The sequence below is a fragment of the Podarcis liolepis genome (genome assembly GCF_965112155.1).
Source record: "Podarcis liolepis genome assembly, chromosome: 2".
In the NCBI taxonomy this organism is placed as follows: domain Eukaryota; kingdom Metazoa; phylum Chordata; class Lepidosauria; order Squamata; family Lacertidae; genus Podarcis; species Podarcis liolepis.
In genome coordinates this window covers 10,478,786-10,503,336 of record NC_139555.1, presented here as the reverse complement: position 1 = coordinate 10,503,336, position 24,551 = coordinate 10,478,786, and the positions used below count along the sequence as shown (strand labels likewise).

The window sequence follows — 24,551 nt, the reverse complement described above, 5'->3', positions numbered from 1 at the left end:
GGTCTAGCAATTAAAGCAGCAAAGTAAAAACTTAAGGAGGTAGAAAATAATTCTGGCATGGAACGTCCTTGAAGCCATTCTCTACAACTCCTAAACTCTTTAGGCCCTTCTGCAGAGAGGCTGTGCTGTGACATGGCTGGTATGTAACTATGGCTTTGCTTTCCCCCACCCCCTCACCTTTTTCCATAGGGTCCGTCTGGCGATCAAGGTGCATCAGGTCCGGCTGGTCCTTCTGGTCCCAGGGTAAGTCCAATCTCCCTGATAAGAAGAGCTCCTTTCCTTGGCGAAAGACCAGGGAGTGTTGTGGCTGGGTGTTAAGACTCTGCTGTGTACACTAGCCTTATTCACTAAGTGTCTTGTGTGTTGCTCAGTTTTTTCAGCTGGTAGAATGTGGGCTTGTTATATCCAGGCACCAATTTCTGGATGCCAGCTGATTTGGGGAGAAATTATTTGGAGGAGAGAACTTTAAGAGGGAGAAGACTGATCTTCACTATTTTTGTATTACAAATAAATTTTAGTGATAAGAAATCTGGGGACCTCTGCTTTTTGTGTGTTGTGATATATTTGTTTTGGCCTGGTGGGTTTTGAAATGTTGTCAGAGTGTGTACATGGCTGATAACTGAAGAAGGTTCATTGGTCGATTATATGGTAAATGTCATATGCAGTGTGGGATCTGGGGGACAGGGTCAGACACAATTCTACTGCGCTGCAATACTACCACTTGTAGATTTTACTATGTGGTTCTTTTAAGAAGCCCATCCCAGTACTTGCTAATGTTCATGCGCAGCCTGGTGTTAACTCATGCTCATTGCCTCTCTCCTAGGGTCCCCCAGGTCCAGTTGGCCCCTCTGGCAAAGATGGCTCTAACGGAATGCCTGGCCCCATTGGCCCCCCCGGTCCTCGTGGTCGTAGTGGAGAAACTGGCCAAGCTGTAAGTAACTGAAGGAACGGCATAAATGAAGTACAAGAAGCTGCACCCCCCAGTGTTAGAAACAAAGATATGAAAGCTAGGAGCTAAATGTCACCTTAAGGTTATGGGCGCAACGATGGAATGTCTCGGCGTGATTTTTTATAACAATAATTCAAAGCTGAAAATGAACTGCAGCTAAAATATTATGCTCATTTTTCACATGGTCTAGTCCTTCCCCTGCCCACCTTCCTAATATTCTTAAGAGGGTCTCTTCTCCAGTCTTCAGAGAGTGGCTGGAAGTGGGGAGGCAGAAAAAGGTCCTCCTTTCCTTCCACTCCGCAGTTTTAATCTAAAATCTTAGGCGCAGGACTGTGCCCAAAGCTCAGAAACTGCTAGCGCCAATGAAATGAAAATTCCCTGTTGCAAAATGCACCTAGAACAGGGGAGTGCAAATTCTGTGCACTCTGTGTCTAGGCAGTCCCCTGCCCTTGTGCCCTTTACCCAGCTGGCTTGACTGCCTCCGTGGAGCTTGCCTAGGTATTAATCAGTGGCTCAAATTGTTCTCCTTTTGAGGGTGGCCTACAGCCCTCTGTGCTACGGAAGGGCTGTGCTTTGTCTCCCTGTGGGAATTACATGGGGTTCTATGAGCAGGATCTAATGTACAGCCCGGCACGTCTAATTAAATATTTGAAATCGATGAGAATTATCATCATCAAATATATACCACTCTCCTTTAAAAACAACAGAGCAGTTTACGGAAGAGCACCATAAAATAACATCTAAACTAGGGTTTCCCAAACTTGGGTCTCCGGCTGTTTTGGGACTACAGTTCCCATCATCCCTGGCCACTGGTCCTGCTAGCTACGGATGATGGGCGCTGTAGTCCAAAAACCGCTGGAGACCCAAGTTTGAGAAACACTGACCTAAACCATATAATCCATCTCCAAAACAGCAGCAAGTATGATGATGTTGTTGTTGTTTAGCCGTTTAGTCGTGTCCGACTCTTCGTGACCCCATGGACCAGAGCACGCCACGCACTCCTGTCTTCCACTGCCTCCCACAGTTTGGTCAGACTCATGTTTGTAGCTTCGAGAACACTGTCCAACCATCTCATCCTCTGTCGTCCCCTTCTCCGTGTGCCCTCCATCTTTCCCAACATCAGGGTCTTTTCCAAGGAGTCTTCTCATGAGGTGGCCAAAGTATTGGAGCCTCAGCTTCAGGATCTGTCCTTCCAGTGAGCACTCAGGGCTGATTTCCCTAAGAATGGAGAGGTTTGATCTTCTTGCAGTCCATGGGACTCTCAAGAGTCTCCTCCAGCACGTAATTCAAAAGCATCAATTCTTTGGCGATCAGCCTTCTTGATGGTCCAGCTCTCACTTCCATACATCACTAATGGGGAAACCATAGCTTTAACTATATGGACCTTTGTCGGCAAGGTGATGTCTCTGCTGATGTCTCAGCAAGTGTGATAGCTTCTGTTAAGTCATCTTCCAGCAGCAGATGTACTACGGAGCTGGAAAGCATGAAAAAGACTTCTGATTCAGCCCCTCTTGCCCAAGAGTGAGACCATCTGGAACTTAAACTGTAGGTCCTATCGGCTCAACTTAGTCCCATGTCAGTGAAAGAAAATGGAACTTGAGGGCCCAGATGATGGGCTACCTCCATAAATGCACCTACCATACAGCAGGGGGTTGCTTTCGTCCAACAGCAAGCATTTCAGGGCTGTCTCCTTTCCTTTAACCCTGTAGGGTCCTCCTGGAAACCCTGGACCCCCTGGTCCTCCTGGCCCACCCGGACCTGGCATTGACATGTCCGCCTTTGCTGGCCTGGGTCAGACGGAGAAAGGCCCCGACCCCATGCGCTACATGCGATCCGACCAGGCTTCTAGCAACCTGAGGCAGCATGATGCCGAGGTCGATGCCACCCTGAAGTCGCTCAACAACCAGATTGAGAGCATCCGGAGCCCCGAGGGCAGTAGGAAGAACCCAGCTCGTACCTGCCGTGACCTAAAACTCTGCCACCCCGAATGGAAGAGCGGTGAGTGTATTGGGGCTTGCCGCTGGCTGGGTTGTGGGCTCAGAAGCCTCGCTTCCTATTCCCGCAGCATAACAATCCCAGAGAGGTCTTTGCGTCTCACCACCCAGAGTAAGGTTACCAGATTTTTAAAATGAACCCAGGGACATTTTTCATCTTCCTACTAAATGGATGGATTTTGTCAGGGGACTGATTTGTAAATCCGGGGACTGTCCCCGGGAAACGGGGATGTCTGGTAACCTTAACCCAGAGCATCTACAAGGACCGAGGCTACTGTTTCAGCACTTCCAATTCCTGCCACCAAAACGCATGGGAAATGTAGCCTCATCCACATAGCAGAAGGCATGAAAGTGGCAGGCAAAATCCATACAGCTGGCGATACATTTCTTCTCCCTGTGGAAGCCACAGGGACACCCACCCACCCCTTCCCTTGGCATCAAATTCACAACCTTTTTTCTGACCAAAGTCATTAACAAGACCTCAGAGAGTTTAAGCTCCTATCAAAATATTTAACGTGTTTAATTAAACACATCTGGCCATAGTAACTTAATTGGGGTGTGTGTGTGATATTCATGTTACTGTATCCTAATAAAGTAAACAAAGCTTCTAGATCATATGTTTGTTGATCAGTATTTCAGAATGAAAATTGCCTGAATAATGTTTTAATAACCTACCGTTTGCAGAGGCTTTAAAGCTCAAAGAATCGCACTTACAATCCTCATAATTCCCAGAGCAGGATTACTGTGTGACTTGTTTAGCCTCATTTTGCGATTATATTTTAACACATAGTTAACTTTCCATTTGCAATCTGACACTAATAAATTCCATTCCCCTGTAGATATTATAATTGCTTAAGCTTCTGAATTTGCACATGCCACCTAAGGGATTGGGGGCGGGGGTCACTGCAGGAAGTCGGTGACTAAGACCCAGCAGCACAGAACAGCGGTGTGATGAGAGAGAGAAAGAGGAAAAACACCGTACCAACTGCTTCTTTCTTAATTTTGCAGGCGACTATTGGATTGACCCCAACCAGGGTTGCACTTTGGATGCCATAAAGGTTTTCTGCAATATGGAGACGGGAGAGAGCTGTGTTTACCCCAAGCCTAGCAGCATTCCCAAGAAGAACTGGTGGACAAGCAAGAGCAAAGACAAGAAGCACATCTGGTTTGGAGAGACAATCAATGGAGGTTTCCACGTAAGTGGGTCAAGCTAGAATAAATGCTTTTGATATTTCATCCAAGGCATGCAAATCCAATGTGAACCCGTGCAAGTAAACAGTTGCATTAGTGCAAGGCTTGGCGCTAGCATAACAGGATTACTTACACACACACACACACTTACTATGCCATTCTCTGAATCTGCTCTGAAAGGTTGCAGTGGGGAGAGAAACCCAGAACGGAGAGAATATTCTCCTTGCACTTACGGAATGTTCACCTTGGCGCTTAATGTTCTGTTTGCCCATTAATTGTTACACTGACCCTCTGTTTTTATACTTGCATCTCACTATTCTTGTCTTTGAAATGTCTGTGTGAGGCTTATTCTCCAACTTTGGGAGAAATGAGAAGAAATCAAGCAACACTGAGTGTTGTGACCAGGCAGCAGAAAGGAAACAGGGAGACTTTAGCGTTCGCAGCAATGAGATGTGGTTGATTACCAGTAGCTTAGATTGCTTTTTAAAAGATTTAGACAAATTTGAGAATGATAAACCAACCATGATGGCTGATGTTCAGAGGCACCACCCTGATAGCAAACTCAGCTGGTGAGTGCAGTAGGGTCACTGTGAGACAGGAGGGAGGTACTGGCATGGCCAAGGGAAACTCACAATCTACAGAGGTACCAGTTTTTGCTTTCTGCGGTCTTTCTAAGAAAGGCGTCTCTCAACCTCTGTCTTCTTGGTCCCTTTCCAGTTCAGCTATGGAGATGAGAACCTGGCTCCTAACACGGCCAACATCCAGATGACCTTCCTGCGCCTCTTGTCTACTGAAGGCTCTCAAAATATCACCTACCACTGCAAGAACAGCATTGCCTACATGGACGAGGCTTCTGGGAACCTTAAGAAAGCTCTCCTGATACAGGGATCCAACGACGTGGAGATCAGAGCCGAGGGCAATAGCAGGTTCACATATAGCGCCTTGCAGGATGGCTGCACGGTAAGTTTGAGGGGTTTGCCACAGCAACATGACGTTGCTGGGTTAAAGGCACAGAACTAAGGCAGCTGACAGTAGCAGCCAGCCAGGCTAGGCACTTGCCAAGGCCCAGTCTGACCATAAGGAGAGGATCAGCAGAGGAGACTGTCAGGAATACTTCCATTCCACGTGAGAAACCAGCTAGATTGAAAAGTGCGGCCCTAGCCTGAGTGGGACCCACAAAGTCCTTTGTTTGGCCCTATTTGGGAAGGCACTGTAGGGTGAGAGCAGTGTTACAAGACCCCTGGAGCCAGCCCCACAGGGTTGCTTTTTTGCTTCACTAAATCCCACATCATTTGCTCATCTCGTTTCACAGAAGTGATCAAATAGAGACTGATTCTCTCACCCTGTGTCCCCCCCCCCCACTTGAAATCAGCCATAGTGTGGCACTTCTCAAAGTAGACGGGCTATGGGTGTGTTTTAAAATTAGACACACACAGAGGAGACATGGCTGTAGCAAGAAAACCACCATTGTGCTCAAGAGTCATAGGAATCTCAAAACAGATTCAGAGGATTATCCTGCTTCCTTTACTTGCTTGATGTGTATGCTGGCAGCCACTGTATACTCCTGCTGAAGCTGGCATTCTGCACCCCCTTGCACAATTTCAGCTTCTGCTCATGGCACATGAAATCAGATATGACCCTTTTTAATGGCCATGAGCATGTGGGTTGTTAGTAAAGGCAAAGGTACCCCTGACCCTTAGGTCCAGTCGCAGACGACTCTGGGGTTGCGTGCTCATCTCGCTCTATAGGCCGAGGGAGCCAGCATTTGTCCACAGACAGTTTCTGGGCCATGTGTCCAGCATGACTAAGCCGCTTCTGGCGAACCAGAGCAGAGCACAGAAACGCCATTTACCTTCCCACCAGATCGGTGCCTATTTATCTACTTGCACTTTGACGTGCTTTTGAACTGCTATGTGGGCAGGAGCTGGAACCAAACAACGGGAGCTCAACCCTTTGCGGAGATTCGAACTACCGACCTTCTGATCGGCAAGCCCTAGGCTCTGTGGTTTAGACCACAGCGCCACCTGCGTCCCTGTGGGTTGTTAGTACTAGCTTCCAAAGTTGCATAGCAACCTGAGCAGGACAGAATGCAGATCTTAAGATTCCCCAGATAACAGCAACACAGTAAAAGCTCTTGTGTTTTAGTATGTTTAGTACCATGGTTATTCCTGCCCTCCTTTCCAGAACTTTGATTTGTTCCAGCCAGCCACCCCCAGCAACTGATCCCAGCTGGAGATCTTGTGGCACTTAAAATAATGCATTCTTTTGTGGGTTTTTTCCTTCCATTCCAGAAACACACTGGTAAATGGGGGAAGACAATCATTGAATACCGTTCTCAGAAGACCTCACGCCTGCCCATCATTGACATTGCACCTATGGACATTGGCGGAGCTGATCAAGAATTTGGTGTTGACATTGGCCCGGTGTGCTTCTTGTAAAGAAAAAAAAGTTTCGAAAATTAATATTTTTTTAAAAAACCAGTCCATTGCCATACAAAACCAACCCAAGGAACCCAAGTTCTCCCCAAATCACCTTGTAGGACTTTCTGCACTGAAGAGTTGAACCAAACCTTCTTCCCTTCCCAAAATTCCATCCGTTCCCCCATGCTTACATTTTGGACTCTGTCAGTTTCCGAGGCAACCATCACTTGGGCAGACCATGAAAGCAAGCAAAGGAGAAAAAGGAAAAAAAGGAACAACAAATAATGGTATTATTTATTTATTGTCTTCCTGTAAGACCTTTCTTGGAAGCTCACTAGCATGCAGGAAGGGTCCTTCCCCTCCAAGGTGCTGATGCCCCAAAGTACAGGTTGTAGCCAATTCTTTCCCCCCCCCACCCATCCAAACAACCCTGGGTGTGTATCACAAGCAAGATTACTGTGTATAATACTAAAAATGGTGCTATTATTATTGTAAAACAAGTCTGTATTTTTTAACATCAATTGATTATAAAAAACCTTCGTTGGAAAGTACAAGTTGATCTGATTTTTGTTGTTTTTCTTACTATTTTTGCTTCTGTCCACCGTTCTGAAGTCTACCAAGCCTCATCTACTCTCTCTACTCTCTCTTTACAAAATGAAGGAAGTCATAGGGTCAACTCTCACAACGTCCCTGGTTTTTAAGCTACCTCACACTTAAGGAAACATTTGTCAGTATGATCTCACTGCCAGCCACAAAAGAGATGAGGGGCAAGTTCGGGGACTACCACCCCTTCCCACAGAAACACATGGTGCTTAAGACCCCCTTCAACAACCTGGTGCCTTTCTGAACTACAACTCTCAGACACCAGGTTAACACATTGCTACTCCCTTGCATAAGTGAGACTTGGCTGATGGCAGAATACTCCTTTACCAATTCCTCTTCTTTTTCAGTAGACAAAACTATCTTTTGTTAGCCAACTTTGGCTGATTGTAAGCATATGTACACTTTTGAGTTACACAGAGCTCTGTTGGCCTAATAAAAGATAGCTTCTTACCTATTTTATATTTCTGGGACCAACACGGCAGTTACAACCCTTTTGTAAAGTTGGTCCCACTTTTACATTCTCTCTCTCTCTCTCTCACCACCTCTTCTGCTTCGATTTGTCTACTTTCAGAGTTAGTAAATCAAGAGAAAGGGGAGAGTTTCTGAAGTGCAAGGTAAAAAGAAGAGCAGGTTGTTGTTCTCCTTTAAAAACTAAGGAATGTAAAATGACAAAAACACAGTCAGGTCCACAACATCACACCCCATATTCTATCCTGATCACCCCCATCACCATCAATACCAGTTGCTTTCTTTTATTTCTGCTCCCCCCACCCTTGCACTCAAGGTAGAATGCTTTTCCTATTCCAAATAAAGACATCTTTGTTGAAGTTGTTCCGTGTGTATTAATTTTCACCCTAAGAGGTAATCTTTATTAAACAATGTTTATCTTCCCTGGGGAAACATTTCCAAGAAAAGCAGAAAAGACCAGAATTTCTTTTAAACGGAGGGAAGGGGATTTTAGTCTTTGTGTTTTTGAATCAAGATAATTCTTCTTACCTTACAAAGAGGTAAGAGCACAGTAACATTGGCGGCAGCTTTCCTTCAATCTGTCAATGGTAATATTCATTTCTCCACATTTGAAGATTGAAGCACTCTCAACTTCTGTTGATTTCAGTGAGAGATATTTAAGTTCAGGCACAAAATCGCCTTCATACATACAAGTCCTTTACTTTGAAAGGATTGTGCCCTAACTTCATTTAAGGCTGCAATCCTAGTATACATGCTTACTTAGGAGTAAGGCCTATTAAATTAAAAACGGGCTTACTTCCTAGCAGATGTATAGGACAGCAGTGCAGTACATTATTATTAACTCGGCTAATTTTCCACCCTTCTTCTTGAAGGAGCCCAGGGCAGCAAATATTCATCGGGACAGAGTATACAAATAAGTAACTGCACGAGTGGAACAATTGGTCTTTCTCCCCATTGCCACCACTCCGTTGTCTCTTCTGCGATCACCAATCTGCCCCAGATGGTTGGCTGAACCCCCAGAAGAGATTTATGGGGTGCACAGGAGGAGGGGAGGGGGAGTCCTTCCTCTTGTGCAAACAGAAGCAGGTCCCTTCGCACAGAGAGCTACTAGGTTGACTACAACCCTTAGCAGGCTTGCAAGTTTTGAGTTGTAAATCCCCAAGGTTGACAGCCACATTTTGTTCCCTGATTTGTTTTCATTCATTCCAAGATTGTATTTTTTAAAAAAGTTTTTATAACCTGCCCTGCAACCTCATGATCAGGGGACAGATATGGGGGGGGGAGGCTTTGTAGCCACACAAAACTATGTTAGAAAGCATTATTAACTTAAAGTGAAACCGAAAACACCAAGCCAACTTTTCTAAAAGTCTCTTGCTTGGTCACCCAGAAATGATTTTTTACTTGTCGCAACCAACCAGGCAAGTAACTATGCATGAGCCTAAAACACAGCTTTTCCTTTGCCTAAGATCAAAGCAGCTTACAATTAAACCAGTAACATGAAAGGCCACAATATTTCAAGATAACCAGGAAAAGGTGGGCTTTTCCTTAAAGAGGGCACGTATGTAGATAAAAAGCTGCCTTATACTGAGGTAGCCAAGTATTGTATATACTCTGGGTGGTGAGCAACTGAGCCCACCACAGCAGAGACTATAACACTCATCTCTGACCATTGGTCATGCTGGCAAGGACTGATGGGAGTTTGAGACTAAAATAGGCAGAAGGCCACAGACTCCCCATCTTGAATCTACACTGAGCTATGGCATAAGGCTTCCGAGTGATGGTGCAAGTTTTCTGAAAGAAAAATTTTAAAACCTTTGTGGTTTTCAACTTTAAACAATGCATTCTCCCACGACCTGTTTTTGAAAACTCACAATCTTCAACCTTGGCTAAGCAATTTCCTTCAGAGATCAGCAGAAGCACAGAATTAACTGTCCTTGAAACTTGGTTTATTTGTAAAGCGAATGAAAAACTTCAAACATGTCTCTTGTGGAAACTACCTACCTCCCCCAGATCCAAAGATTTTAACAAAATCATTTTCAGTAAATATCTAAACATTCTTTTACGAAGAAAAACAACAAAATTGGCAACAGGAAGCATTCTGCCAGTTATCACCAGTTATTACCATTTCGTAGCTCCCAAAGTCTTTCTTCTAAAAAATATCATGATAATTTATGGAATAAGAGAACATTCCAGTTTAGGACACTGTGTACGCTCTGGTTACACAACAGCGTGTGAATAAGTCACCATTCACTTCAATGGCAGTAACAGCTGTGCAGGCACAAGGAGAAGTACATAACAGTGGAACAATCCCTCAACTGAAGTGAATGGCAAAGGGTACCACGGAAGGCAACAGGTTAATAAATGGGCAGTCCAGAGAAATACCTTTTGGGTCCCTGGCAACTGCTTTAAAAGCATCTAAGGGCCTTTGACTGTGATACTGGAGAACTCATCAGTCAGACTCGATGTGCACCAGCAGTATGAATAGGTAACTGGCAGCTCCTTCTAATTTCTTTTTTAAAAGACAATCAGGAGGACTATCTGAAATACTGCCATACGTTTCAACATACTCTTCTCTAGATTGAACCCAACAGTATTATGAAATGTCAAAAGGGAAAGGGGGGGGGGAAGAACCCTAATGAAGGAGAGAGTCTACCAACTTGTTCATTTGAAAGAGAAGATGTTGTTGGCTTATGATTTCGTAAAATTCTTGGGAAATGTGCAGGTATGGGAGCAAAGCAACAGGCTCACAGGCAGTGCTAATTCCAAGCTAGTGTTAGCGGAGGCTCCCCAGAAGGTCAGACTAAGACTCAGAGCATAAATCCTTCTCAGTTGTCTTTTTTAGGAAGCCAGCTGTTTTTACAGCTCAGACGGTTGGGAAAGACCTAATTTTTAGCCTAAGTCCTTGTAATACCAACCCGATGGTTTGGGTAATAGCCTCTGGAGCAACAGAATTGGCATTGGCAGACTCCATGCAACAGCCCTTCAAATATGTGAAGATGGCTGTGACTCTTAACCATCCTATCCCCAGATTAAACCACAACTAACTCCTTCAATCTTTCCACCATGGAAATGGTCTCCTGCTGTGCTCCTCATCTTTGTTGCCCTCTTCTGGACAAAAAAGCAAGCAAAACAAAACGTCTGGAAGGAGGAGTGTCAGATGTCAACAAACATGCCAGCAAAATTCTTATCAGCAAGTGAGCCCAGTATGTCTTGGCAACTGCTCACCCCTTAAGGTTCAGGATTCAGTAACCATCGAATCCCCAACGTGCTGCCTTCCAGATGCTGGAAGTCCCATTATCCTTGACAACTGGCCATGCTGGCTGGGGATGATCTGAGATAAAGGCAAACAACATCTGCAGAGCTACCTCTACCCCAAGCTTTTGCAACAGACCACAAAAAGGATGCTTAGCTATTTCTTTCACCCATCTATGCTATTTTATGGAGACAGATCGTTGTGAACTGCACAAGTGCTTCGGCTTTAACTCTTGATCAAAACAAAGGCTGTACTTTCGGTTATTAAATTGGGCCTATCTTTTCTCTCCTTATAAGCTGAAAATGCATCTGCCTTTCCATTCCATCTGGCACAGAGCTCTGAACAATTCAAAGGTCTGCCTGCATCTTCAACAAATTACCGTATTTTTTGCTCTATAAGACTCACTTTTTCCCTCCTAAAAAGTAAGGGGAAATGTGTGTGCATCTTATGGAGCGAATGCAGGCTGCGCAGCTATCCCAGAAGCCAGAACAGCAAGAGGGATTGCTGCTTTCACTGCGCAGCGATCCCTCTTGCTGTTCTGGCTTCTGAGATTCAGAATATTTTTTTTTCTTGTTTTCCTCCTCCAAAAACTAGGTGCACCTTGTGGTCTGGTGCATCTTATAGAGCAAAAAATACGGTAGATTGGTTCGGTAAAAAGTCTTGCCGTAACCATAAAATGGCATGTAATAGCCACCAGGGGGCACTTGGGGCCATCAAATGATTAAGAGACTAACCCACCAGGCAAAAAACACAAGAACGTTCAAATCTAGTGACACAGAAAGGAGCAATAACGCTTTTTCAGGCTTTCTCACACTGCCTGACTTTTGCTTGTTCTTCTGCCTGCAAATCAGGGCTGTCCTGTCCTGTTTCACCCACCAACCCATACAGAGGCAAAATGGGAAGGTGCCACCCACCTCACGGCTGATATCCCTCCACCGAAGTCTTGTTTACTGAGGTTGCGCGGCTGCAGCTTCTGGCAAGATCTCGTGAGAAGTCCATGAGATCTCACCAGAACTCAGAAGCTGAGGCCTCTTCTCCTTGCTTGTCCAGTGAGTGGAAGGGGGCAGGTGCATCTCCCCCCCCCCCCCCGGGAGAAGCAGCAGTGATATCTTGTGAGCTCTACAATATCTCGCCAGAAGCTGCAGCGTTTCTCCTTCCTTCTCCAGCAGTGGCAGCAGGGGGCAGTCCTGCCATGATTTTTCCACCTGATACAACTGCCTCAGTCCAACTCATGGGCAGGCAAGCCCTGCCCCAAACCTATTGGTTCTGGCACAAAACATCACTTTTTGACTGCGAGATGGCCATAATACAGCAGCATCTTTATTCATGTGAATGTTGAGGACCATGCACAGTTAGGGTGTCTCATACAAGGAGTGGTGAAGCTGTTGCCTTCCAGATGCTGCGGAACTACAACTCCCATCTGCCCCAGCCAGCATGGCCAGTGGTCGAGGATGATGGAATGTGCAGTTGAGAAACAACTGCAGGCTCACAGGTCTTTAGCCTTTCCGGATTTGGGACCTGCCTTAAGCCACAAATTGCCACTTTTTTAAAAAAAACATTCCCCTACCTTTTTTAATTGCTTACCTGCCAGCTCTCTGTTCTTCCTATTCTCTCCTTCTCTTTCCCTTAAACAACAAGGCTATGTTGGCTCGGACTGATGGGACTCGTGGTCCAACATCATCTGGGGACCCAAGAGTGAAGAACCCCGACTTGGAACGTGTTGACGTTAAAGGCAGATGGCTTAATTATTAGGCTCTGGTATCAAGAAACCTAATAATGGGGGGAAATTGCAGGCACAGGAGATATAAGCACTTCCTCCTATAATATCAACTGCGAGACCCCGAACACAGCTTGCAAGGGTGCAAACGGACCGTGCGTCCCCCTCTTGTAGTGCTGGGTCCCTCTTACCACAATGGCACCAACCACTGACCAGCCAGGACCCTTACTATTCTTTCTCCAGTGGTAAAACCCAAGCCCCACTCTGTGGTGCTCTCCTTACTAAGTCTATGGCCATGCAGTTGTGCCTCATTCTTGTGATGGCGGCAGGCACCACCCCCTTGTGAGTTCAGCTCTCCCTTCCAGGACCCACAAGAGCCCCTCTATCCCCTCTTCTTCCCCACCACCCAGGGACCAGTCTCCCCACCCCAGTGCATCAAGAGCACTTACTAAGCATGAAACCGCTTCACAGCACATGGAAGGCTTGGGCCTCTCCAGCTTGCAGTAGGAAAACGAGCAAGCATAGGATAGGCCATAGTAGGCCAGACATTTGCTTCTCAGCACACAAATAAGAATGGCTCCTCTGCCATGTGCAAGACCCCTTGTGTGGCAAGTGTGCGTGCACACACACCTTTAGGGATTAAAAGAAATCTCTCAGCTTGTAGCCTGCTCAGCTCTTGTTGCTTTTTCCCGCATAGATGGCCCCATAACAGGAGCACTGGTCTTGTCCGAGGATGGCTGGGCTGGGCCGCTCTGCTCAAGGGTCACGTGCCAGGGATCCGCCCCTACACCTTCTTCTCGGTCTGCAGTGTAGTACTATTGGTCCTCTCCGGGGCTTCCCCCCGAGGGCGGGGCTGGAGATGAGCAGCATTCTCAGGCAAAGGCGGGTGGTAGCGATACCTGTAGCCGTATGCGCGAAGGTGGTAGCACAGGTATTCCAAGGTGTACATTAACTCTGAACTCACGTAGTGAAAGGAGACGGCCAAGTCGGAGCAGCACTGGGGACCCTAGGAGGAGCAAAGGAAAACCAGGGTTAACTGTGGACCACGCAGCATGCGAGGAAAGCCATCCCCTTCACTGTTGCTTCGCTAGCTGAACAGCTGTCCTTTTCCCATAAAGGCAAAGGTAAAGGACCCCTGGAAAAGGGACACGGGTGGCGCTGTGGGTTAAACCACAGAGCCTAGGACTTGCCGATCAGAAGGTCGGTGGTTCGAATCCCTGCGACGGGGTGAGCTCCTGTTGCTCAGTCCCTGCTCCTGCCAACTTAGCAGTTCGAAAGCACATCAAAGTGCAAGTAGATAAATAGTAGTAGATACCAGCGGGAAGGTAAATGGCGTTTTCGTGCACTGTTCTGCTTCGCCAGAAGAGGCTTAGTCATGCTGGCCACATGACCCGGAAACTGTACGCCAGCTCCCTTTGCCAATAAAGCGAGATGAGCGCCGAACCCCAGAGTCGGTCACGACTGGACCTAATGGTCAGGCATCCCTTTACCTTTAAAGGACCCCTGGATTTAAGTCCAGTCAAAGGCAACTATAGGGTTGTGGCACTCATCTCGCTTTCAGGCTGTGGTAGCCGGCATTTGTCCACAGGCAGCTTCCCAGGTCATGTGGCCAGCAGGACTAAAACACTTCTGGTGCAACAGAACACTGTGACGGAAGCCAGAGCGCACAAAAATGCCATTTATCTTCCAGCCACAGAGGTACCTATTTATCTACTTGCACTGGCGTGCTTTCAAACTGCTAGGTTGGTAGAAGCTGGGGCAGAGCAACGTGAGCTCACCCTATTGCGGGGATTCAAACCGCCGACCTTCTGATCGGCAAGTCCAAGAGGCTCAGTGGTTTAGACCACAGTGCCACCCGTATCCCTTTTTTCCATATGCCACAAGAAGCAGAAGTGACAACCACAGAGAACGGCAGAAGCCGCAGACAAATGTGAGGATGCTCTCACCAGAAAACTTGTGGTGCAATGGAGGACCCTGCCTGCTTACCTATCCATCAGGGCAGCCTACAATATTGGTTTGTGACACAGCCACAGATGTAACAAAGCTGCCAATCTGATTGCTGCTTGCCCAGTTCATCCTCCCTGCAATAACTCTGGAACAACCTGCACGTTGATCAAGAATCCGGTTTTGCGATCAAATTATGCATCCTTGATTCTAAGCTGCAGTTTTGTTATCCGAGGACCGATTACACAATGGGTAAAGGGCTAATCCCCCTGTGCTGAATCAGGACTCCAAGTTCATCCCACGTGTTGGTCGAGCACACAGGCTGGTTTGCAGGTCAGGTGTGGTCGAGGACATGGGGTGACATGAGTCCTTCTGCTGAGACAGGTCTAGCGTTTCAATGGCCTGCCCTTCCTCTTTCCCTTACATCCATATCAGCAGACATAGCCTTTTGTTTTGCTGTCCACTCCTACCATCTATGTATGTCGCAGGAAACCTTCATCCCATTACAGACTAAAGCAATAGCCTTAGTTGGATTAAGGAAAAGGGGCATAATAAGCTTCAGGAAACATGAGGTTGGGGGTTGGGTGGAACTGGTAAACGGGCTCCTAAAAGGGTCAGGCAACGCAAAGCTCAGTGCCAATCATTCCTTTATAAGAACCCCACATGCAGAAATGCATTCTTATCAGAAATGCCAGGCATTCTCTAAGTCAGGAATGGAGAAGCTGAGGCCCTCTAGATTCTGTGGGGCTCCAGCTCCCATCACCCTTAGCCAACATGGTCAACCGTCAGGGGTAATGGGAATTTGAATCCATCATCCACGGCCCCCGGCCAGGACAGCTGCACAATCCAATGAGAATAGGGCTGGGTGTGCACTCTGTATAATCAAGAAGTAAAAATTGTGATTCTGCAACATTTAGCAAGCTGAACTAATTATTCAAATAAATAAGTACATACCGTATTTTTCACTCCATAGGGCGCACCGGACCATAGGGCGCACCTAGTTTTTAGGGGGGGGGGGAATCAAGGGGAAAAAAATCTTATCCCCCCCCAGCCCCTAAGAGCAGCGTACAGGCTGCACGCAACCTCTCCCTGCCGGAGGAGTTGCGCGCGGCTATGGCACAAGCCAAGGCAGCCAGCAGGATGGATCCCGCTGGCTGTTTTGGCTTCCTCTTTAGCCCCGCGCAACCTCTCCTTCCCAGGAGCCTCTCCCTGTTGGAGGGGCTGCGCACGGCTATCCCTGAAGCCTGGAGAGCGAGAGGGGTCGGTGCGCACCGACGTCTCTCGCACTCCAGGCTTCAGCGAAAGCAATGCGAAGCCTTTGGAGCACGGAGGGAGCGCTCCCTCTGCCCTTTGGAGGCTTAGCATTGCTATGGCTGAAGCCAAGGAGCCTGCATTCGCTCCATAGGATGCACACACATTTCCCCTCAATTTTTGGAGGGGGAAAAGTGCGTCCTTTAGAGCGAAAAATACGGTACTTGCTTATTTTGCAGAAGGTATTCTGTACCAGACAGCAACTCTCCTAAGAATCTGGGTGTGTTTGGCAATGGACTTGGGAATTTAAAAAAAAATAATTCATTTATTAAATCAGGATTGGGGAAGCTGTGGCCCTCCAGATGCTGTTAGACTGCAACTCTCATCTTCCCTGACCACTGACCATGCTGTCTGGGGAATGATGGGAGTTGTGGCGATGACACACAGGGCCCCCGGACGTTTGACGGTCTATTGACCCTGTGCCGCCACTGCGATTGCTTCTTCCGCTGCCACCACCCCGCATCTCACGGGGACACACGGAGTCCTATCAGTTGTTACCATAAACAAATAAGCAAGTTTATTTTAAAATGCAGGAACAAGCTTATGGTTTCAGTTAATATTTCTCTTGTCAGTTTCTTAATCTTAGTTCCTAACAACTCCAAACTGATTATTCCAACTATCTATCTGACTCCACCTAACAATTCCTCTCACTCTCTCACAATACAAGTCTACCAACCCACACCTAAACCTCCCTCTTCTTTCTTCAACTCCCAAACCTCAACCCTCAACTCCCAAACCTCAACTGACTTTCAAAACCTCCCACTCTAACTTTTATTCCCCCCTTGCATTCTCACTGGCCAATCACATCACAACGATTTTAACCCTTTCCTTATGACCCATCCTAGGAGGCAAACGCCACAGGAGTTGTAGTCTACCAATATCTGGGTTGCATTTATGTCCTCCCAACTTTCTTCCACGATGGAGCTCAAGGCTCCACGTGTTCTCCCATTCATCTATTGGCCAGTCCCAGGTCTGCTTAGTTTCAGCAGAGCAGCCACTTCACGCCCCTTCCATTTGGCCTATGAAAAATGGAAGATGGTGAAAGACAGGCTAGAACAGGCTTCCTCAACCTTGGCCCTCCAGATGTTTTTGGCCTACAACTCCCATCATCCCTAGCTAGCAGGACCAGTGGTCAGGGATGATGGGAATTGTAGTCTCAAAAACATCTGGAGGGCCAAGGTTGAGGAAACCTGGGCTAGAAAAACAGAATGATGGCAGGTGACTGGCAGGTGGGTGGCCACACCCACCCGTAAAACTTGGCCCACAGTGGGCCACAGAGGTAAGGACCCCGCCCACTGGTCAGATCCAGTTCCTTATCCCTGGTATTGGGGCTGGTCGGCCATGAGGTGAGCTGAGGTAGCTACCTCAGGTAGCAGAAGCCCTAGGGTAGCATCTCTGAGGGCAACCTGCCTACCCCAGCACCACTGGTGAAGAAGCAGTGCTAGTTTCCAGTATAAATGAAGTTTCCAGAGAACAAACAGCCCAGATTCACACTAGGCAAAAAAAAAAAAAGTCTCCCTGAAGCAGAGCAATCCTATTGGCTCTCTTTCATGCATCTCACAGCTAAACACAAGTTAACCTAATTACTTAATCCCCTCGGTCTTCTCAGTTCTCAGGCCACTCATATTTCGGGCAACTTTACCTTCCGTATTCTGAACATTCCCCTTTTCTGACTAAGTACCTGTGAGCCTCCCCTCATATATGCCACTCAGATTTAAAAAAAAAGGAAAACCAAAGGTGGGATGGGGAGACCCTCTTTGCTCCTTCCCTTGCTACATCCTCCTGCATAAAACAGGGCAAAGTGCCTAATGCTATTAACTCTATCACCTTATCCACAGGAGTGCCACAAATTGCTGCCGTCACAGAGAAACTTCCAACTGCTGAAAGCTCAGGGTGGAAAAACACGCCTTAGGAAAGGAATGAAACCAGGTTTGAGCATCACTCACTGGGTAAAATCCACACATCGCTGACAGCTGGAGGGAAACGCTTTGGGAATGGCTGGAGCACACAGACCTCTTGCCTCCGTTAGAAACCCACATGAATCTGGGATCGTACCTCCAGAGTCTTTCACCACCGAAAGGCAAAGAAACGCTCCCTAACCAAAGAGCAAAGTCTCACCCCTATCCCTACTGTTGAAGGTGCTTCTCCTAGCTATGGCATGCACAGGATTTATCAGAGGAGACTTCTGATTCAGGAAACGTAAGGCCAGCTGCCTGCCGGGAACTACCATGCCCCACCAACGACAACAGGTGCCAGGACTGAATGCAAGTCCTGCACTGATGTAGCAAAGAGGATGTTTGTTGTTCTGGTTAAATAAATACCAGGAGTAGGTGAGAGCAGCAAATATTGCCCTATTAAAACGTTATCAGCTCTGACAGCTGCAATGCGTGAAGGAGGAGGTTGGGCCTTGATTATAGCTCACTTTGGCCTATTGCCATACACACACTTAAAAAGGTAAAGGGACCCTTGACCATTAGGTCCAGTCGTGGCCGACTCTGGGGTTGTGGCGCTCATCTCGCTTTACTGGCCGAGGGAGCCGGCGTACAGCTTCCGGATCATGTGGCCAGCATGACTAAGCCGCTTCTGGTGAACCAGAGCAGCACACGGAAACGCTGTTTACCTTCCCGCTGGAGTGGTACCTATTTATCTACTTGCACTTTGATGTGCTTTCGAACTGCTAGGTTGGCAGGAGCAGGGACCAAGCAACGGGAGCTCACCCCATCGCAGGGATTCGAACCGCTGACCTTCTGATCGGCAAGTCCTAGGCTCTGTGGTTTAACCCACAGCGCCACCCGCGTCCCTATACACACACTTACCTGGGGGTAAAACCCATTGAAGTTGGACAGGACTTAACTCAGAGCTAACATGAATAGGAGCTCAGGCTGTTTTCAGGTACATAAACTCTCATCCATGCACACTGCTGCCTGCTTGGAGGTCTAAGTTCAACTCTCATCAGTCCTAGCCAGCACAGCACTGTGTTTTTCTCTGACTGCTGACCTACTCCTTGACTCCAACTCCTGACAGTTCAGCACTGTGAGACAGGGCTGTGAAAGATTATTTCCTTCCTGAAACGCTGCCCCAGAGCACAGGGATTGGTCCCAGGTTCAACCCCAGCATCTCTCCTTTCCGAAACCCCAGAGAGCCACTTCACCTTCCCTGCCCCTTCCCAAAACAGGATACGGCCACCTACCTCCACAATGGGGTAATAGCAGTAGTTCCAGTACCAGAAGCTTTTCGAGAACTTCTCCGTCAGGTGAGATTCCGGCACAAAAGGATGGAAGGTCTCTCTCCCCTCAGTGTCCCGCGAGTCCCCAGCCTCCACACCCATCTTCTCCATGCACTGGCCCAGGGCAAGGTCCTCCACTGAAGTTGTGTGGCTGCACACCTTGGATTCAAAACCAGCCACAAAGCGCCGCAGGGCCTCTTTGCTGAGGACGTAGCCGGCTCCCCCGCTCATGTAGCCTTGCTTGGCGAAGGGCCGGAAGCGCTTGCCAAAGTAGATGGGCCTGTCGGCGGTGTAGTTGGAGAGCAGCCACCGGAGGTTGTCCACCACCACAAAGGTGTCGTCATCGGCCTTGAGGAACCAGTCCGCCTGCTCCAAGTGGTGCTGATGCACGTACTGGAAAGCCCGGATGGTTTTCCAGTAGAGCTGGTCCCGGCCTTCCTTGGTCCCCAGCCCGACAGTGGGGAAGTTGTCGTCCTGCACGGAGCTCATGAAGAGGACCACATTGCAGTGGCGCGACCAGGTGGCCTTGACGTGGCGAGCCTTCGTCTCCAAGTTACTGGGGCCTGTCATCACCCAGCACAGGATCCGCACCTTGTCATACAGCTCGTCAGCCACACTGCTCTCCTCACCTGAGAAAGAGGAGGCCACAGAGTTAGCATATTCCACAATAGACGCTTCCGGTTATAGGGCTTGTACCACGCACTTTGTTTATTGATTAAAGTACCGTATTTTTCGCTCTATAACATGCACCAGACCATAACACGCACATAGTTTTTAGAGGAGGAAAACAAGAAAAAAAATATTCCAAACGAAATAGTGGATATATGATTTTTGTGGTTCATGCTGTGGCCACAGACATGTGATCTGACAGTGAGTTTGGAGTAGCCCAATGCAAAAATCCTGAGGATTCATGTGGATCCATGCTTTGTAACCACGGAGGAGGGAAGGAAGGGGAACCATGGATCCTCTGCTCACGACTGCAGCAGATCCCCCCCCCCGCCACCCGCAGACATTCGCTCCATAACACGCACAGACATTTCCCCTTACTTTCTAGGAGGAAAAAAGTGAGTGTTATGGTGCAAAAAATACGGTATTTATAGACTTCCCACTCACAAAACATTAGGGCTTCATATACCAACACAAAATCGTTAATTGAAAATGGAGACAATAGAGGAACCTTTCCCTGTTTATCTGTCTGTTTGGCTGTTCCTTGCAAGGCCTTTTTCCACCTGGCCTAGGGAACGGGGCCCAGACTCGCCCTGCTCTGCTTTAGACTCCTGGGAGACCAGAGGGACATTGCCCTGCTGTGAGTCCTGAAGAGCCCAGACTCACTGGAACAAACTTTGCGGTTGGGGCAAATGTTGAAAATACTTATGTTTTTAAATAGTTTTTAATCTGTGGCTTTTTAAATTTTGGTTTTTTGTTTTGTTTTTGCTCTGTTGGGGGTGGGGATTAGTTTAATTTTAGTATAATTGTAAATTGTTTTTTAAAAAAAATTAGTTTCTACTGTTTTATTGGTTTATTGTATAGTTTGCATTCTGTTCTGAAGGGGAGAGGATCAGGGCTCCCTGGGAGTGAGCCACAGCCAACAGAATGGCTGAGACAGGCTCCACAGGGGAGGGGGGAGGGGATGAACTGGGACACCTGATCTCAGTTATCATGGGTAGGAGGCCCTCGAAGATGGACCTCAGTGCCCAGGCTGAATGCTGGGAGTGGAGACACTCCTTCAGGTATACAGGACCGAGGCCGTTTAGGGCTTTAAAGGTCAGCACCAACACATTGAATTCTGTTCAGAAACGTACTGGGAGCCAATGCAGATCTCTCAAGACCGGTGTTATATGGTCTTGGCGGCTACTCCCATGCAGCCGCATTCTGAATTAGTCGTAGTTTCTGAGTCACCTTCAAAGGTAACCCCAAATAGAGCGGAAGACATACTTCCAACCAGTGCTTTTTTTCTGGGGGTACGCATACCCTTAGATGTTTTGTGAATCTTTGTACTTTGGTCCATTTACTGTGTTTATTTTGCTCAATTTGAACTATAAAATGGTGATTTTCTTGAGTCAAAATGAGAGCACCCCTAAACATTTTTGTTTAGGAAAAAAGCACTGCTCCTACCTAAAGGCCCCTACTTAGATTTCTCTGTTGCACCACTAAGGAACCTGCCTCCTACCTGACGTTGTTGCATTCCCAGCTCCCATCAACCCCATTCAACGTGGCCGGTGACTGGAGACCAATGGAGTGGTAGTCCAACAGAGATTCCTCCCACCCTTTTGTTATAGGAATTCTAAGGCCATATACACACACACGTGTGTGTGTGTGTGTGTTCATAAATGTACAAGGCAAACACATACATAAGTATATAAATATAAGTATATAAACCACGTGCCTGAAATAGTACAGGAGAACAATCCTGAAGCCATTTTGTTTGATTCTCTCAAATTTACTTCAAATATTTCTCTGCAAGGAGGAAGGAAATGGGAAAAGCTTTCCAATCCTCTTTGGACTGTAGGGGCTTACACCTCACTGTAAATGCAGTCTGAAGGTTGGCGGTTCGAATCCCCGTGACGGGGTGAGCTCCCATTGCTCGGTCCCTGCTCCTGCCAACCTAGCAGTTTGAAAGCACGTTAAAGTGCAAGTAGATAAATAGGTACCACTCTGGCGGGAAGGTGAACGGCGTTTCCGTGCACTGCTCTGGTTTCGCCAGAAGCGGCTTAGTCATGCTAGCCACATGACCCAGAAGCTGTCTGCAGACAAACGCTGGCTCCCTCAGCGTTTGTCCCAGTAAAGTGAGATGAGCGCCACAACCCCAGAATCATCCACGACTGGACTTAACGGTCAGAGGTCCCTTTACCTTTCAGGAACCAAGTATTTACCATCTCAAAGGAATGGCCAGGCTACCCAGAAAAGGCAATCAGATAAGGCAGTATCAGGTATCCTGGCACAAAAGGAGAGAAGCAACACACTCAAATTTCTGCTCAGGACCACCTCTTTCTCTGATGTATGTATGATGTTTTGGGGGGTGGTTTTGAGCTACAGGGGAGGCAATTTAAAAAGTCTGTAGAAGAGCTTGCACACCAATGTTGTGGGTTCCTCTCCTCCCTCCCTACATGGGGGAGTGGGGGACCCTGTTGCAACAGTTTAATAAAGATGATGCTTAATAGCTGCTTTGCTTCTCAATATTCTCTGGTTGACCTCTGTTATTTTCTCCTACCAATAGAGAACCTACTTAAGGAATCTATACGGGCTCTTAGATACCCCATAAGGGAAAGGGAGCAGTATTTTTCTTATAACACTTGCCTCCCTCTCCCCTCCAGCAGAGACATCACCTTGCCAACAAAGGTTCGTATAGTTAAAGCTATGGTTTTCCCAGTAGTGATGTATGGAAGTGAAAACTGGACCATAAAGAAGGCTGATCGCCGAAGAATTGATGCCTTTGAATTATGGTGCTGGAGGACACTATTGAGAGTCCCATGGACTGCAAGAAGATCAAACCTCTCCATTCTGAAGGAAATCAGCCCTGAGTGCTCACTGGAAGGACAGATCGTGAAGCTGAGGCTCCAATACTTTGGCCACCTCATGAGAAGAGAAGACTTCCTGGAAAAAACCCTGATGTTGGGAAAGATGGAGGGCACAAGGAGAAGGGGACGACAGTGGATGAGATGGTTGGACAGTGTTCTTGAAGCTACCAGCATGAGTTTGACCAGACTGCGGGAGGCAGTGGAAGACAGGAGTGCCTGGCGTGCTCTGGTCCATGGGGTCACGAAGAGTCGGACACGACTAAACGACTAAACAACAACCCCTCCAGCCCTTACCTTCCAGGTGCGGGTGTGCCACGCTGAAGAGAGCTGATCTATCGACAATCCACTCCGGGTCCTTGTAGCCACGCGGCAGCTGGGTGCCAAGGCGTGGGGGCCCTTCCCACGTCAGGTTGCCCATGAGGTAGAAGGTGCTGACAAAGCCAGCGATGAGGCCTAGGTGGAACGCCAACAAGGAACTTTTGGAGCCTAGGAACCCCATGGCCACCTGCGGCCAGTGTCAGGGGTGGAGGACGGGAAGACTAGAGTGCTTCATGTGGCCTGTAGTGGAGGGAAGGAAAGACAGAGGAATAAGAATGAGGAGCCTTGCCTAGAAATCTAGCCATTCTGCTCTCAGTGACAGCCAAGGAGTTAATAGATAAATTCTGGTCTAGCAGCTCAGATCTTTATAGAAACCACCTCAGCTGAAAACGATTTATTTATTGGATTTTGGTGCTCTCAGAGGCCACCCTATCTAAGGGAAAGGTCAGGTCCACATCAGCTTAGCTTTAGCAATACTGTAGAACAGGTGTGCAGAGGGTCCCAGTTTTAATCCCTAGTATCTTCAGGTATGGCAGGGAGAGACTGTAATCTGAAAATCCTAGAGAGAGCTGCTGGCAGCGTTAGAAATCCAGATATATTATCTAATTGCCAAATGGCACCTTAAACCTGGACTGCAGCCACCACAATGGGCTGTCTAGTTCTGTTCCACCCCCTCCAGGAATAAAATAAAATAATAATAATAACAACAATAATACCTATACTGTTTTATATTTTAAAAAAATAAAATCTCAAAGCAGTTTAATGTCATAAGGTAAAGGGACCCCTGACCATTAGGTCCAGTCATGGCCGACTCTGGGGTTACGGCGCTCATCTCGCTTTATTGGCCAAGGGAGCCGGCGTACAGCTTTTGGGTCATGTAGCCAGCATGACTAAGCCGCTTCTGGCAAACCAGAGCAGTGCACGGAAACGCCGTTTACCTTCCCGCTGGAGCGGTACCTATTTATCTACTTGCACTCTGACATGCTTTTGAACTGCTAGGTTGGCAGGAGCAGGGACCAAGCAACGGGAGCTCACCCCGTCACGGGGATTCGAACCGCCGACCTTCTGTTCGGTGAGTCCTAGGCTCTGTGGTTTACAGCACATTAAAACATCACATAAAGCAATCCAGAATTTAACTGATTCAGGCTTTAAGGAAAATATTTCAGATCCTTCTCTAAGTGACATTTTGCTTTCCCCAGCCGCCAACCTGGCATCCTGGCCGCTGCCCGTCAGTGTAAACAGTACTGAGCTAGACTACTGCTTTGCCTGCTGTGGGTTAAACTACTGAGCCTACGGCTTGCCAATCAGAAGGTCGGCGGTTCAAATCCCTGCGACGGGGTGTGCTCCCGTTGCTCAGTCCCAGCTCCTGCCAACGTAGCAGTTTGAAAGCACATCAAAGTACAAGTAGATAAATAGGTACCGCTCTGGCAGGAAGGTAAACGGCATTTCTGTGTGCTGCTCTGGTTCGCCAGAAGCGGCTTAGTCATGCTGGCCACATGACCCGGAAGCTGTACACCGGCTCCCCTCGGCCAGTAAAGCGAGATGAGCTCCGCAACCCCAGAGTCGTCTGTGACTGGACCTAATGGTCAGGGGCCCCTTTACCCTTATGTCCCTAAGAGAGCACGTCTATTGATTTATT

At 47.6% G+C, this 24,551-nt stretch overlaps 2 protein-coding genes across 11 annotated transcripts in view; one reads left to right on the top strand and one right to left on the bottom strand.

Moving 5' to 3' along the window:
• The window catches only part of COL2A1 (collagen type II alpha 1 chain), a 101,971-nt gene extending 94,866 nt beyond the window's left edge, over nucleotides 1–7,105 (top strand). For all 9 annotated transcript variants that reach the window (XM_083489846.1, XM_083489850.1, XM_083489848.1 and 6 more), the window contains 6 exons: nucleotides 190–243; nucleotides 824–931; nucleotides 2,659–2,947; nucleotides 3,952–4,139; nucleotides 4,852–5,094; nucleotides 6,426–7,105. In XM_083489846.1, the coding sequence (XP_083345972.1) occupies nucleotides 190–243; nucleotides 824–931; nucleotides 2,659–2,947; nucleotides 3,952–4,139; nucleotides 4,852–5,094; nucleotides 6,426–6,572 (1,029 nt within the window). In that variant the 3' untranslated portion in view covers nucleotides 6,573–7,105. The remainder of the gene's footprint in view (nucleotides 1–189; nucleotides 244–823; nucleotides 932–2,658; nucleotides 2,948–3,951; nucleotides 4,140–4,851; nucleotides 5,095–6,425) is intronic.
• The window catches only part of LOC310700542 (glycoprotein-N-acetylgalactosamine 3-beta-galactosyltransferase 1-A-like), a 42,265-nt gene continuing 24,676 nt past the window's right edge, over nucleotides 6,963–24,551 (bottom strand). For both annotated transcript variants that reach the window (XM_083490382.1, XM_083490383.1), the window contains exons 2-4: nucleotides 22,889–23,152; nucleotides 19,041–19,705; nucleotides 6,963–13,601 (exon numbers count right to left, since the gene is read on the bottom strand). In XM_083490382.1, coding sequence (XP_083346508.1) covers nucleotides 13,380–13,601; nucleotides 19,041–19,705; nucleotides 22,889–23,093 — 1,092 coding nt within the window. In that variant the 5' untranslated portion in view covers nucleotides 23,094–23,152 and the 3' untranslated portion in view covers nucleotides 6,963–13,379. The remainder of the gene's footprint in view (nucleotides 13,602–19,040; nucleotides 19,706–22,888; nucleotides 23,153–24,551) is intronic.